Source organism: Anser anser (genome assembly GCF_964211835.1).
Source record: "Anser anser genome assembly, chromosome: 10".
NCBI classification, from domain to species: Eukaryota; Metazoa; Chordata; class Aves; order Anseriformes; family Anatidae; genus Anser; species Anser anser.
This window is the reverse complement of record NC_139730.1, coordinates 12,948,353-12,961,818: the sequence shown is the minus strand read 5'-3', so window position 1 is coordinate 12,961,818 and position 13,466 is coordinate 12,948,353. Positions and strand designations below refer to the sequence as shown.

The 13,466-nt window shown below is 65.3% G+C and overlaps 1 protein-coding gene across 2 annotated transcripts; it reads left to right on the top strand.

The window, feature by feature from the left end:
- The first annotated feature begins 429 nt into the window (after window positions 1–429).
- Window positions 430–9,088, top strand: CSK (C-terminal Src kinase). Of its 2 annotated transcripts, none has more exons than XM_083850591.1 (13): window positions 430–766; window positions 5,127–5,204; window positions 5,301–5,414; window positions 5,761–5,873; window positions 5,997–6,216; window positions 6,576–6,669; window positions 6,749–6,814; window positions 6,945–7,044; window positions 7,129–7,219; window positions 7,436–7,509; window positions 7,904–8,099; window positions 8,177–8,263; window positions 8,355–9,088. In XM_083850591.1, the coding sequence occupies exons 2-13, from the start codon at window positions 5,190–5,192 to the stop codon at window positions 8,535–8,537; spliced, it is 1,353 nt and encodes a 450-aa protein (XP_083706717.1). In that variant the 5' UTR covers window positions 430–766; window positions 5,127–5,189; the 3' UTR covers window positions 8,538–9,088. The 2 variants fall into 2 exon arrangements, with proteins under 2 accessions (XP_083706717.1, XP_083706716.1); XM_083850590.1 differs by lacking the exon at window positions 430–766 and adding an exon at window positions 1,880–1,903.
- The last annotated feature ends 4,378 nt before the right edge of the window (window positions 9,089–13,466 follow it).

The window sequence follows — 13,466 nt, the reverse complement described above, 5'->3', positions numbered from 1 at the left end:
AGGCGATGTAAGAAGGGAATAACAGTGACGAAGAAGGGAATGAGGGTGATAAAGGGAGTAAGGGTGAAGGGAATGAAGGCAATGAAGAAGGGAAAGAAGGCAGTGTAAGAAGGGGTGAAGGCGATGTAGGAAGGGACCGAAGGCGATGTGAGAAGGGAAACAGGCTGATGCAGGAGGGAATGAAAGGCGAGGTAAGCAGGGACCAGAAGCAACGCAGGAAGGGACCGAAGGCGATGCAAGGAGACCAGAGGCGTTGCAGGAAGCGCCCGAAGGCGGCGCCCAGCCGCAGCCCCCCTCCCGCAGCCCCGGCCCGGTGCCGGCGGAGGCCGGGCGGCGGTGCCGGTGCCCGGCAGGTGGCGCGGCGGGGCCTCGGCGGCGGAGGCCGGCCCCGGGCGCGGCGCAGGCGCTGTGCTCCGGGCTCCCCGATTCCGGCCGCCGCTTCCTCCCAGCCAGGCCCCGGCCGGAGCGGGCCGGACCCCCCCGCGCCCCCAGGCCCCGCTCCCCGTCCCCTCGGCGCCCCCCCCCTAGCCCCCAGACCGGGCCGAGCCTCCCCGCCTCCCCGCCTCCGTCCTCCCCGCCGCGGCCCCGGCTCGGCGGGGCCGGGAGCCGCCGGGCTGCCGCTCGCCTTCCTCCGCCCCTTCCGCCCCCCCCCGAGCCCGGAGGCCCCCGGCGGCGCCGCATGGAGTACCCGGCGGCGGGCTGAGCCCCTGCCCGGCCTCGGCCCCCTGCCCGGCCTCGACCCCTCCCTCGGGGCCTCCGCGGGGAGGTGAGTACCGGCGGGGGGGGGGGGCGGGAGGAAGCGGGGGAGCCCCCCCCGGGGGCGGGAGCGGGGCTCGGGGTGGCCTCGGCACAATGGGACCCCCCCCCGGCGAGCCGAGCATCACCGGGGGCGGCGGCGGGTCGCAGCCTCCGCTGGGCGCGGGGAGCCCGGGGAGGGTCCGGAGGTCCCCAGGGGGCCGGGGGGGGGCTGCGGGCTGGCCCCCGGGGGAGCCGAGAGGGGCTGCCGGGGGCCGCAAGCCGTGCGGAGGCCGGGGGGAGGCGGGAGGCCGGGGGCAGGCAGGAGGCCGAGCCTCCGCTGGCGGGGTGTTGGGGAGCCGCTCGGCAGCCGTGGGGGGAGCTGGGCGTCGCGGCGCAGGTGTGAAGGGTCGGCGAGGCGGTGGCGGGCTATCGACGGCCCCGCACGGCGCCCGCGAGGCTCGTCGAGAGCAGCGGGGCTGCAGCTCCGTCTGGGGAGGCGGAGGAGGCTGCCGGCCTCCGCTCGGACGGCACCGGCCTCGCTTCGTCCCCTCCGGAGCCGCGCAGGCACCCGCGGGCGTGGATCCCAGAGAGCATCCCAAAGGCTCTGCGGATGGAGGAGGTCCCCGGGGATCCCACCCCGCCACGGACAGAGTTTGAGGACGGGGACTGGAGGCTCAGGCAGCGAAGGGATGGCAGCGATGCAGCAAGAAGCTTCGCGACAGCGAGCGGCGTCGCGATAAACCCCGCGGGACGCTATCCTGTGCCATCCATCCATCTGTCCCCCACCACCACCAAGCATCAGAAATTTCTGGGACGATCGGGTCCGGTGACACCACTCCAATTTTGCAGGAGAAAAAGACCAGGAAAACCCCCGCCGTGCTGCGCCGCGGAGGCTCGGAGCAGCATCTCAAGCACTCGCAGGGCCTCCACCTGCCCCTGACTATCCCCCAGGCGCCTTTTGTGGTTTGACAGCAACACCGTGTCTCTCTCTCTCTCATTTTTTTTCTTCTCTTTTAAAAAAAGCAAATAGAAAAGGAACAACACCCCCTTTCCTCTCTCGGGGCCCGCCGCTCGGTGCCCAGGCAGTTGGAGCAGCGAAACCGTCTGCAAGAGCGCAGCCAAGTCGCTGATGAGATAAAGGAGGAACGTTTTTCTTTCGATTATGGTAATCGTAGGTGTTACTTGTAATAACAGTCGATAAGATCTCTTGGAGAGAGTGAGGATGTTGTCTGTTTTTGGGCTGCTGGTTTTTTTTTGAAGTTTAAAGAGGCTCGGGTCGAGCGCGGGGAGGCGTTCTGCTGGAGGCTGGAGGGATTTTGCCGAGCAGGGTGGATGCGCGGGGAAGTCTTCCCCGTGCGAGCAACGCTTCCTTCAACATCCACGCTCCAGCTTTCAGCCAAAGGGCCTCGTCCCGGCCCCACAGCGCAGGGACAGGGCGGCGGCAGCTCCTCCGGGAGGTCACGGGGCTGTGGGAAAGGCAGCTTCCTCCAGCGCTGCGGGCAGGAGCATCGCGCGCGGAGGCGACCGGCTCTCCTAGCGCAAAGCCCCAGCTGGGAGGTTTTTTTCCTGGTTTTTCACCTTTTTGCATCGCCCTGCTGCCGGAGCAGCGGTTGGATCCTCGGAGGGGCAACGGCTTCAGCCCCGTGTGGCTCCTGCGGGGACACCTAGCAGGCAAGGAGCCTTCTTCATCCCCAAGGAGAGGAGAAGTGCTGGTGCTTGGTGAGGACAGAGGTTTCCCTGCCTTGTGCCACCGCCGAGAGCCCGTTGGATTATCAGGGTGCTGAAGAACCCCAGACCGAGCTTTTTGTGCCAAGCAGCGCAGAAGATGCTCGAGCCCAGGGCAGGGGGCAGCTCGCTGTGCCTGGGTCTGGGATGGGGCAACCAAGCTCCCCAAATCCCCCAAAAATGAGGAGCAAAGCCCAGCACCCCGGGAGCCATTTGCATCATGACGCCCCGAAAAGAGGCTTGACTTCTCCAACAGACAGCAGCGCGAGGAGGCTGCCGGCTGCAAAGTCTGGTTCCCGAGGAGCTGTGCTCCGACGTGGAGCTGCTCGCCATCCCAGCGGAGGCATCGGGGCATTTTGGATCCAGCTGGCAGCGGCCCCATAGCTCCTCGCTCAGGGCATGTGCATGTCACGAAGTCTTCAGCCTTGGCTTTGAAGCAGGAATTGGGTGCTGATAAAAAACGAACCTGCTGCTTAAAAAGGACCCTTGGGAGGAAGACGGCGAGCGCTGGGACGTGGAAGAGGAAGGCAGGGGTCGGGGCGATCCCGCTCCTGGCACCGGAGGGGCGACTCCTCGGGTGTCCCGGCTGTGTCCAGCTGGTGGCACCCATGGGTGCTCACACCCTGCAGGGACACGAGGGATGTGCATCGAGGGCTCTGCAGAAGCATCCGCAGCTGGGTACCAGGAGCCTCGCCGGGACCGAATTGCATCCCCGGGACGGGAAGCACCCTGTGCTGTGCGGGGAACCCCCCGAACCATTTCCCATGGGCCAGGACTGTGCAGCTGGAGCCAAATCTGAGCCAAAACCTCCTTCCTGCCCCCTTCTTCCCTTCGGTTCCGTTAGGCTAACCGCGCGGGGAGCCGCTGGGGACCGCTGACCACGCTTGGGGGATGCTCTTGAGCAACAGCTGGAGAACGGGGGCGAAAAAGCCAGAAATGGGAAATTCCTTCCGTGGCCGTGCACGGCGCGGTGCTCCCGTGGGAACTGGGCCTGCCCTGCGGCGTGGAGCCCTGTGCGGCCAGACACGTCCCCCCTCCAAAGAGTCCCCAAAGAGGGACTGGGTCCAGCTCCTGCTGGTGAGGTCGTTACAGGGCGAGTGGAACAAGGGTGGTGGAAATGGTGGTTCCTCCTTGGCAGAAGGCAAAAAAAAAAAGCTTAAATTGCAGCAAAGGGGGAAAAAAGGCAGCTTTGCTTAAATGGGGCTTGAGCAGAAGCCCTCCGTGGGCTCGGTGGTTCCCTCCCCGGTTTTGTTGGGTTGCGTTTTGCACTGTTGGTACCCGGCCCCTTTCCCGAAACGTCCCGCCTCGGGGTTTAACCAAGAATCAGCCCAAAAACCGAGCTCGAGCAGGTGCAGAAGCATGAGGGTGTGGATGGCAGGCGAAGGCGGGGCTGTTGTGGGGCGCAGCGCTCCCCACGATGCTCCCCCAGCTCCTGCGGCGTCCGTCCAGCAGTGGGATGGATGGGACAAGTGCACGGGGGGGTCCCAGGGGGTGACCCCCCCCCGGTGGCAGCATCCCCAGGAGCTCACTCTCGGCCGCCACAGCGCAGGCTTGGGGCAGCAGGATGAGGAACAGCGGCGCACGGGGGGGGTTTCGGGGGGGGTGGCGAGGAAATGACGCAGCCCGACAGCTCGATCTCGGGACGCTTCTCTGCACCCAGCACCCGGCCGCTGGGACAGCCCCACAACTGGCGGCGTGGCCGGGAGGAAAACCTACACGCCGTGCGGGGCCTGGTGCCGCGGTGATGGGCACGGCGGAAACCCCGGCACTCGGCTCAGCGGCCCCAAATCCCTTCCCACGCCGGGCATGGTGCTGAGCACCTCTCCGGACCCCCCGAAAATGTGACGAGGGCGGCGGCGGATGGGGCCACGTCCGCACCCCAGCTCTTCCTCCCCGCCACTCTGCCCCTTATCTTCTTCCTCCTCACGGCTCCACGGGCCTTGCCCCCGCTTTCGGTTCCTCCTTCCCAAAATATTTTTAGCTGCTGGTGGCTGCTGGGAGCGGTGGCCGCTCGCAGCCCTGAATCGGCACGGGGTTATTTTGGTACTGCCGTCTTGGTGACAAGGGGGGGAAACCCCCACCGAGGACCCTGTACGGCTCGGGGTCCCTCCCGGCCGCTGTGACAGTCCCCTCCCAGGGAGAGGCCCCTGAGTTTCAGCCCAGAAAAGCCCCGTTTGATGCTGGGGCCGCTGACTTCATCCGCCGGCCAGCGAGGATAAAGCCGGGCTTGTTCCCCTCCCACGCGCGGGGCAGGATGCGGCCCGGCCCGGGACCCTGCGGGGGACAAGGCTGCACCCACGCCCGGGGCGCCGATGGGTTTTATCCTGCGGGAAATGGGATTTTATTTTTTCTCAAATCTTTTAGCAACGGCGCTGTGCGACGTTCTCTGATTTATCCTGGGGCCGGTCCTCACGGGACTCCTCTCCCCACTCCTCACCCGAAGCATCCTGCAGGGACGCCCTGTGCTCCATCTCCCGTGGCTTTCTGCTCCTCCATGGGCGTGACATTTTGGGATCGGGTTTGGGTGCTTCTGGGGCTGAAGCTGCCCCCAAAACCCCCTCTGGGAGCGGAGGTTCCCGACCCAACCCCGCGGGGCTGAGCCCTACACCGCCGTGCCCGTCCCGGCGGCGGGGCCCTTCTCAGCGGCCCCTTTCCCCCCGCAGGTCTCATGGTACCGAGTGACGTGTCCCTCCCGTGAGATTCGCGCCCCCGACCCCCCTGAGAAGATGTCAGGGATGCAGGTGAGCGCCGGGCGGGGCCGGGCAGCACCCCTGCGGCTTGGGGTGGGGGGCACCCACCAGGCGGGGGGCTCACGCGGCCCCGTTTGCCCCCCCCAGGCCGTGTGGCCGTCCGGTACGGAGTGCATCGCCAAGTACAACTTCCACGGCACCGCCGAGCAGGACCTGCCCTTCAGCAAGGGGGACGTCCTCACCATCGTCGCGGTCACCAAGGTAATGCCCCCCCTGCACCCCAGCCCCCGGGGGGGTTGCGTGGGGTTCCCCCCGTGCCCGTGTCTGGGTGCCGCGGGCGGGGAGACTGCGCGCGGGATCCTGCGTGGGCGTCCCGCGTGGCTCCGCTGTCCCGACGGGCCGGGAACGGGGCCAGGCGTTGGGTTAATTAACTCACGGCCTCGTTAGTTAACGCTCCCCTGGAAGGGAAGCGGCTCGGGCGGCTCAGTGGGGGAGGATGGAGAGAAATTCGGGGCTGGGCAGCGGTGCTGGGTGCTGCTGAGGACCGGCGGGGTGACCCCCGTGGAGGGGCCGTGGGCTCGCCGTGACCCCCGTGCTGTCCCCGCAGGATCCCAACTGGTACAAGGCGAAGAACAAGGTGGGTCAGGAGGGCATCATCCCGGCCAACTACGTGCAGAAGCGGGAGGGAGTGAAGGCCGGCATCAAGCTCAGCCTCATGCCGTGAGTACCTGCGGGGGGGGGGGGGGGGGGCAGGAGCCGGGCAAAAAGGGGCTGCCCCGGGGGTCCCGCCTGCCCCTCGGCCCCGGGGGTCCCCTCGACCTGCCTGTCCCGGTCCCGGCGCAGGTGGTTTCACGGGAAGATCACGCGGGAGCAGGCGGAGCGGCTGCTGTACCCCCCCGAGACGGGGCTGTTCCTGGTGCGGGAGAGCACCAACTACCCCGGGGACTACACGCTGTGCGTCAGCTGCGAGGGCAAGGTGGAGCACTACCGCATCATCTACTCCTCCAGCAAGCTCAGCATCGACGAGGAGGTCTACTTCGAGAACCTCATGCAGCTGGTGGAGGTGAGCGGGGGGGCACGCGGGTTGGAGGTGGCGTGGGGCCCAAGAGCCTGTGGGACCCCGTGGGGTGCGTCGGGACTGGCCAAGGGGGGAGACGGGGACGGGAGGAGGGATGGGGACCCCCCCGAGCCCCAATGGGACCCCCGTGGGGTGAATCGGGTCTGGCCATGGGGGATGCATCGGGACCGACCCCCTCCCAAGCCCCCGCTGGTCCCATTTACGGCCTCGTGCTGCCACCTGGTGGGACCGCAGAGCCTGGCACGGCCCCGGCAGGGCCCCCCCAGCCCCTCGCCACGTCCCCGCGGTGCCACCCGTGGCTGCGGGTGACAGCCCGGTCCCCCCCTCCCCGTGTCCCCCCCCAGCATTACACCACGGACGCCGACGGGCTCTGCACGCGCCTCATCAAGCCGAAGGTGATGGAGGGCACGGTGGCGGCGCAGGACGAGTTCTCCCGCAGTGAGTGGCCGTGCCCCCTCCCCAGCTCCCATCTCCGTCCCTGGACACCCCCCCCTCACTCTCCTTCCCCCCCCAAAAGGCGGCTGGGCCCTCAACATGAAGGACCTCAAGCTGCTGCAGATCATCGGCAAAGGGGAGTTTGGAGGTGAGCGGCGCCTTGTCCCCCATCCCCGATGCGGCCCCACACTGGGGCGATGCGTTGGGGTCTGGGTGCTGGGGCGGGGGGGCCGCGGCTCGTCCCCGTCCCCCCCATGCCCGTCCCTCCCACCCCGCAGACGTGATGCTGGGCGATTACCGGGGGAACAAAGTGGCCGTCAAGTGCATTAAAAACGACGCCACGGCGCAGGCGTTCCTGGCGGAGGCATCTGTGATGACGTGAGTATGGCCGGGGGGACACGGGTGCAGGGGGGGAACACGGGGCGAGGGGCGGCCCTGCCCTGAGCCCCCTGCGCCGCGCAGGCAGCTCCGCCACAGCAACCTGGTGCAGCTGCTGGGGGTGATCGTGGAGGAGAAGAGCGGCCTCTACATCGTCACCGAGTACATGGCCAAGGTGAGGCCGGGCCCCGGGGGGGCAGAGCCCAGCCCCGTGCTCCCGCCCTGCTCCTTCGCCCCCCCTGCCCCTTGCTCTGGGGCTGTCCCCGTCCCCGGGAGCCCCAGGGCTGTGCCCCGGCTCTGCTGTCCTCCCCCTGTCCCCAGGGGCCTGTTTTGGGGTGGCGGCGGGGCGTTTTGGGGCGGGGGGTGGCACCGTCGCTCTCTGTCCCTCCAGGGCAGCCTAGTAGATTACCTGCGGTCGCGCGGGAGGTCGGTGCTGGGCGCTGAGTGCCTGCTCAAGTTCTCCTTGTAAGTGCAAGGGGGAGCGCGGGGGTCTGTGGGGAGACATGGGGACGTGGGGACATACAGGGATGTGGGGACATACGGGTATGGGGACATGGGGACACGGGGATGTGGGGACATGGGGACGTACAGATATGGGGATGTGGGGACATATGGATATGGGGACACGGGGATGTGGGGACACAAGGATGTGGGACATGGGGATGTGGGGATGTATGGATATGGGGACACAGGGACATGGGAACATGGACAGAGGGACACGGGGCTCCTCCTGCCCATCCCACCCCACACCCTGGGCGCACTGCTGGGAAGACGGGCGAGGGGAGAGCAGGCTTTCTGGGGCCGCATTCCCCCTGGTGGCGGCGTCCCTCCTCCCGACGCCCTCCTCCTGCCTCGCCAGAGACGTCTGCGAAGCCATGGAGTACCTGGAGGCCAACAACTTCGTGCACCGGGACCTGGCGGCGAGGAACGTGCTGGTCTCGGAGGACAACATCGCCAAGGTCAGCGACTTCGGGCTCACCAAGGAGGCGTCGTCCACGCAGGACACGGGGAAGCTGCCGGTGAAGTGGACGGCGCCGGAAGCGCTTAGAGAAAAGGTGGGAGAGGGGCCGGCGCCGCACCCCCGCCCCGCGCCCCCAGCCCGCTCACGGGGCCTCTCCCCCCCCCCCCGCAGAAATTCTCCACCAAGTCAGACGTGTGGAGCTTCGGGATCCTCCTCTGGGAAATCTACTCCTTCGGGCGAGTGCCTTATCCGCGAATCGTAAGTGCCCGATTTCGGGGAGCCCCCCGCTCCTCCTCCCCGTGTCTGGGGGGGGGCAGCACCCTGAGCGCCCCCCCCCCCGTCCCCGCAGCCCCTGAAGGACGTGGTGCCCCGCGTGGAGAAGGGCTACAAGATGGACGCCCCCGACGGCTGCCCCGCCATCGTCTACGAGGTGATGAAGAAGTGCTGGACCCTGGACCCCGGCCACCGGCCGTCCTTCCACCAGCTCCGCGAACAGCTAGTGCATATCAAAGAGAAGGAGCTCTACCTGTGAGGGGGGGCTCTGGGGGCGGCCCCCACCCCCCCAGCAGCGCCAGGGGGCGAGCCCCCGCCGGCCGGGCGGCCCCGGCTCCCCCAGCCCACCCCGGGGGGCTTCGGGGGCACCCACGCGGCGGCAGGAGTGGCCAGGAGGGGGGCCCAGGGGTGCCTGGTGACACCCCCCCCCTTTTTTTCCTCCTCGCACCAGCCTCCTGGTCGCTTCCAAACTTCCAAATCCGATTTTTTTTTTCCCCGTCAGGTTCATTTTTGGTCTCCCAGGCTCTTTATTTTTTGGATTTTGGGGTGGTTTTTATTTTTTTGTTTTGTTTTGTTTGTTTGTTCTCAGTTTTGGGGGGTTGTTTTATTATTTTTTTTTGGTTGTCTGTTTTGTTTTTTATTATTTCAAGCAGGGCGCCCAGCTGAGCGCTGGGTGTTTTACTAAAGTACGAATCTTATTTTTTAATGTAATTAAAAGAAGAAAAAAAAAAAGAGAGAGGAGAAGGTTAATAAAGAAGAATAATAATAAAATAAATAAGCCAATGAAACGGACACGCGAAGGAAAGGAAACCCCGACGACAGAAGTGATGGTTCACGGGGAGACGCTGGACTCGCCGCCCAGCCGGGAGAGCGCGGCGGCGTCCCCCCCCCGACGCTTTTTTGGGTTGTTTTGCTTTAAACTCGTTGCAATGTTTGCATGCTGTCTCCAGAGGCCTTTTTTCCAGTCCTGTCCAGTGCTTTATTCTCATGTAATGCTACCGACTGTGAGATTAAAACTGTAATAAAAACCATTCCATACGGACGCGGCACGGCCCTCCTGCCCGACCCTCTGTCTCCGGACCCCCCCCCAACCTCGGGGTCCTGGTTACGACCCCAAATGGGGTCCCCGGCAGGATCTGGGGGGGACACACGGTGCCCCCACTGCGGGGCTGCAGCCTGAGGAGCGGGGAGGGCGTCGCGGTAATGCCTGGGTTTGGGGAGCGCTGGGGGTACCCGGGTGCCCGGAGGGGGAATGGCGTGGGGCTGGGGTTTTGTAGGGTTTCATTTCTCCTGGCCTCACCCACGGCTCTTCCCAGCACGTATAAGCAGCTTTACTTTGGGGGCTTATGAAGATTAAAGTCGTCCACAGCCGGCGAGAAGGCGGCTCCTGAAAGGGCGAGATGCGTCCTCGTGCCGCGGGGGTGCACAGCAAGGGGGGCAAAACCACTGTCCCCTGTCCCCCTGCCTCCAATTCCTGCTGGCCGATGGCCTCAGCCCCATGTCCAAAGCCAGGAAGACGTGGGAAATCCCAACCTCTGGCCTGCCGGGAGCTACGTTTTCCCTCTCTCCAGCCCTTTCCTGCCTCAGTTTCCTCCCTGGAGCCTGCCAGGTGGTGGGGCACCGAGAGCAGCTCGTGTCCCAGCAGCTGATGTCTCCCCCCAGGCATTTTGGGGCTTTTCCATCAGCTGCAAAGCCCCCGCCAGCCCGGAGAACAGCCTGCCTGCCCCGGGCACGCAGCCCACGCTGGAGCAGGGGCAGGGGGCTCAGCATCCCCCGGAGCAGCCTTTGGGGTGGGGAAGACAGGGGGGCTGCACAGCCGGCCCTGCGTGCATCAGCCTCTCGGATGCTCTGCATGCCCCGTCCCTGCCCTCTGCCCCCTTCCCCTCTTTCTGGCCTCCGGTGAGGCTCTTCCTCTTCACCCTCCTCTTCACCCTCTGCTCTCACCCTCACCCGCAAGCCCCCGAGCCAGGGCAGCCAGCCATGCGCAGAGCCTTCCTCCCCCTTTTCTCAGCAAACCAGAAAAAAAAAAAAAAAAAAAAGAAACAGAATCGCTTCAAAGGCAACCAGACCCCCAGTCCTGACTGTAACCATTGCTCACCACTCCCCATTTCCCCTATTTCCCCCTTTTTTGGCTCAGAGGCACCCTGGCATTAGTTGCAGGGGTTGCACGGCGTGTCCGCCCCAAAAAGCGGGGTGCAATGCGCCTGGGTGGGCTCAGCGCTGCTCAGGGCAAATCCCTGGCCCTAATTACGGCTCCTGCTGCTGCCTCCTCGCTGGGCAGGCTCCAAACCCCTTGCAGCCCAGGCAGCATCTGCACATCCTGCGCATCAACCTGAGCACGAGGGATGTTTTTATCGGAGTGCACGGAGACGTCTCCGCCATCACGCGGTGCCGGGCACCTCTCGCCCCGCTCCTTCCCCCCAGCTCTCCAGGACCCGAGGCGAGCTCAGCAAAGATCCCTTGGGGAAAACTTGTGTGTGTGTGTGTGCGTGCCTTTGCTCGGGGCTGGCTGTGCACCACCAGCAGCACGGCGGCACGTGGTGTCCCCATGTGCCTGGCTCCGCGGCGCCGTGTGTCTGTCCGGGCGCATTTGTGTCACCGCGCGGGTGCCCCCTCGCCTTCCCCGTGTGCGTGCACATATGTGTGCACACGTAGCAGGGGGAGCTGCCGCGCATGGGCTAGTCCTTATGAAATATGAAGATATTTGGACATGATATGTGGGCATTACCTTGTGGGAGACCTTGTGGCTTCTTCCCCCGCGTCCCCATCCACTGCTACAAGCGCTGCATCCCAGAGGGGGGCTGCTGTGCGCGCACGAGAGCTCGTGAGCCAATTAAACACGAGCTAAATGAATGCATAAATGAGTAAATAAATAGATAAGTAAATAAATAAATAGGTAAATAAATAAGTAAATAAGTAAATAAATAGATAAATGAATAAGTAAATAAATAAGTAAACAAATAAATAAATGCAATAATTCATTGCATGGTGTAACATGTGCTGCGTAGCCCAGGGTCAATGCCGCCCCGGCACGGAGCAGGAAAGGTCAGCTGGAAGGCTCCATCTTGCCAAATGAGTGGCAACGAGCTGTGTGACGACTCTCCCTGCCCCCTACGAATATCATGAAGGGCTGATACTGAATAATAATAACCATATAATACCTCCTTCTGTCGGATTTCTCCTTACGCAGGCGGTGACAGCAGCTTTCCCGAAGCACGGCCCGGCTGCGGGAAGCGGTGCAGGCAGGCTTTACATCGAAACGGCTTTTTCCCAGGTCACAGAAGGCAGCCGTCGCTCCATTTCCATGCCGGGCGGCCTGCTGCCTCGCGTGCCAGACACGGCCACGTGCAGGCCCTTCATCTTCCCTTACCGACATTAAGGCAGCCCGGGAGGACGGCTCTGCGTTTGGCCGGCGGCACCGCGCTCGCCGCTGACCTCGCTGCCCGTGCTGCCGGCCTGGAGGCACCCCCTGCCCCACAGGGAGCCTTGTCCAAGCAGGGACCCCTCCATCATCCCCTCCAAAATCCCGTGGGGTTTCCTGCCCAAGCCTGTTGACGCCCCCGGCACCATCCCCATGGCCATCCCTCGACACCTCCCACCAAAATCCCCCTGTCACCCCTCGGTGTCTCTCACCCAACCCCCTCCATCTCCCCACCGATCTCCTTTCCGCTGCCACCACAACCCTTTTATTCCCAGCGGCACTCTGAATCCCGGCCTCGGTGAGCACCGCGGGTGGCAGCCGCCCCGACGTCCCCGTGCCCGTCCCCGTCACACCAAGTGGCAGCTGGCGGGGAGGTGTCGGCGTGACTTCTGCTTTATTTAGAAGTGACGCCTCCTCTCCGCCCCCCCGCCACGCTCACAAACCTGGCCAGGACCGAGCTCACCTACTCGTGCTCGGACCTGACGGTCTTGAAGGGTCTTTTCCAGCCTCCGTCGCCCTGCCCAGGTCTCCGAGGTGTCCCCCTGGGGCTTCCCCGCCTTTGGTGGCCTTGCCCAGCCTGGCACGGCGGTGACAGCAATGACACCAGGCCTGGCACGTCTCGGGGAGGATCGCGCCAGGACCAGGCAGCAGGAGGGTGACCCTGCTCTGTGTGAGAAGAGGGTTTGCAGAGAGCAGCACGGAGTCAGGCTTGGCTTTCTGGGGACCTTTTGGAGGGGCAGTGCCATATAAATGTCCTTCTGGGGGGCCAACACCTCCGAGCAGAGATGTGAAGCCAGTTAGCCCCTCTAACATCAGCAGGGGCATCGTGACCGGGGCAGGAAGGTCCCCAAACTCCCCTACACCGCCCCAAGGGCCGGCCGTTCCAGGAATCCCCGGCAACTCCTGGTCCTCTCCAGGGTCCCCCCAAAAAACAGGCCGAGGGGAGGGCCTGCAGGTGGGGCGTGGGGGCTGGTTCCCTGCTTACCTGGAGAGGAGAGCCGAGAGCACGCCTGCCGTGCGGGTTTTAGGGCAGGGGGGACCCGAGCATCCTGTTCACAGCGGGTGTCAGCGCCGGGGAGCGAGCCTCAGCTCCCACCGGCGCGTGTCTGAGGCCGGCTGCCACGGGGGGGACGTCTCGTCTGCCCCCCGCTAATCCCCAGGGATGTGTGATATAGCATAAGCTAATATAATAGGTCATGCAAGGATTTGCATCTCATTACCGCAGGTTGGAGCCCCGGGAGGAAGGATGACTCACTCGGGCTGGAATACATTTCGGGGAGAGGGAGCAGGGCGCCGCGGGGGGACAGCAGCCCCCTGGCAGCACCCCGCTGGGCACAGCCCCCCGCCGGGACCCCCGCTGTCCCCTCAGTGCCACCTCCAGGCGGGACACCCGGGGAGAGACCTCTCGCAGGTCATTTCCCCAGGGCTGGCGGGGAAATGCCCCTCCCTCGGCCTTTGCTCCGTGCCCACGAGTGCCACCAGCGCCCTGGGGCCGCGGCGAGCCGCAAAGGGCAGCCTCATGGCTCTTCTCCCCGGGGCACCTCCTGCTCCTGCCGAGCACCAGCGGCCGCGCCACGGGCCCCGCTGGGGCTCTGCACCCCCCTGCACCTCCCCCTGCCCTCGCCTCCCCCCGAAACGCCGCCGAGGCCGGTCCCCAGGGAGCCCCCCGGCAGCCGGGGCCTGCGCGCTCCTTTTCACCTCGCTGCTTCGCTCGGGCGGCTCAGCTCGTCAGGAGCTGTTTCCTCTCCCTTCCGCAGACAGGGAGGC

What these genes read in the sequence shown, in the direction of transcription:
- CSK (XM_083850590.1), top strand. An exon ending in CGGAAGCGCTTAGAGAAAAG is followed by an intron (nt 8,100 to 8,176) that starts GTGGGAGAGGGG and finishes CCCCCCCCGCAG; the next exon opens with AAATTCTCCACCAAGTCAGA. An exon ending in GAGTGCCTTATCCGCGAATC is followed by an intron (nt 8,264 to 8,354) that starts GTAAGTGCCCGA and finishes CCGTCCCCGCAG; the next exon opens with CCCCTGAAGGACGTGGTGCC.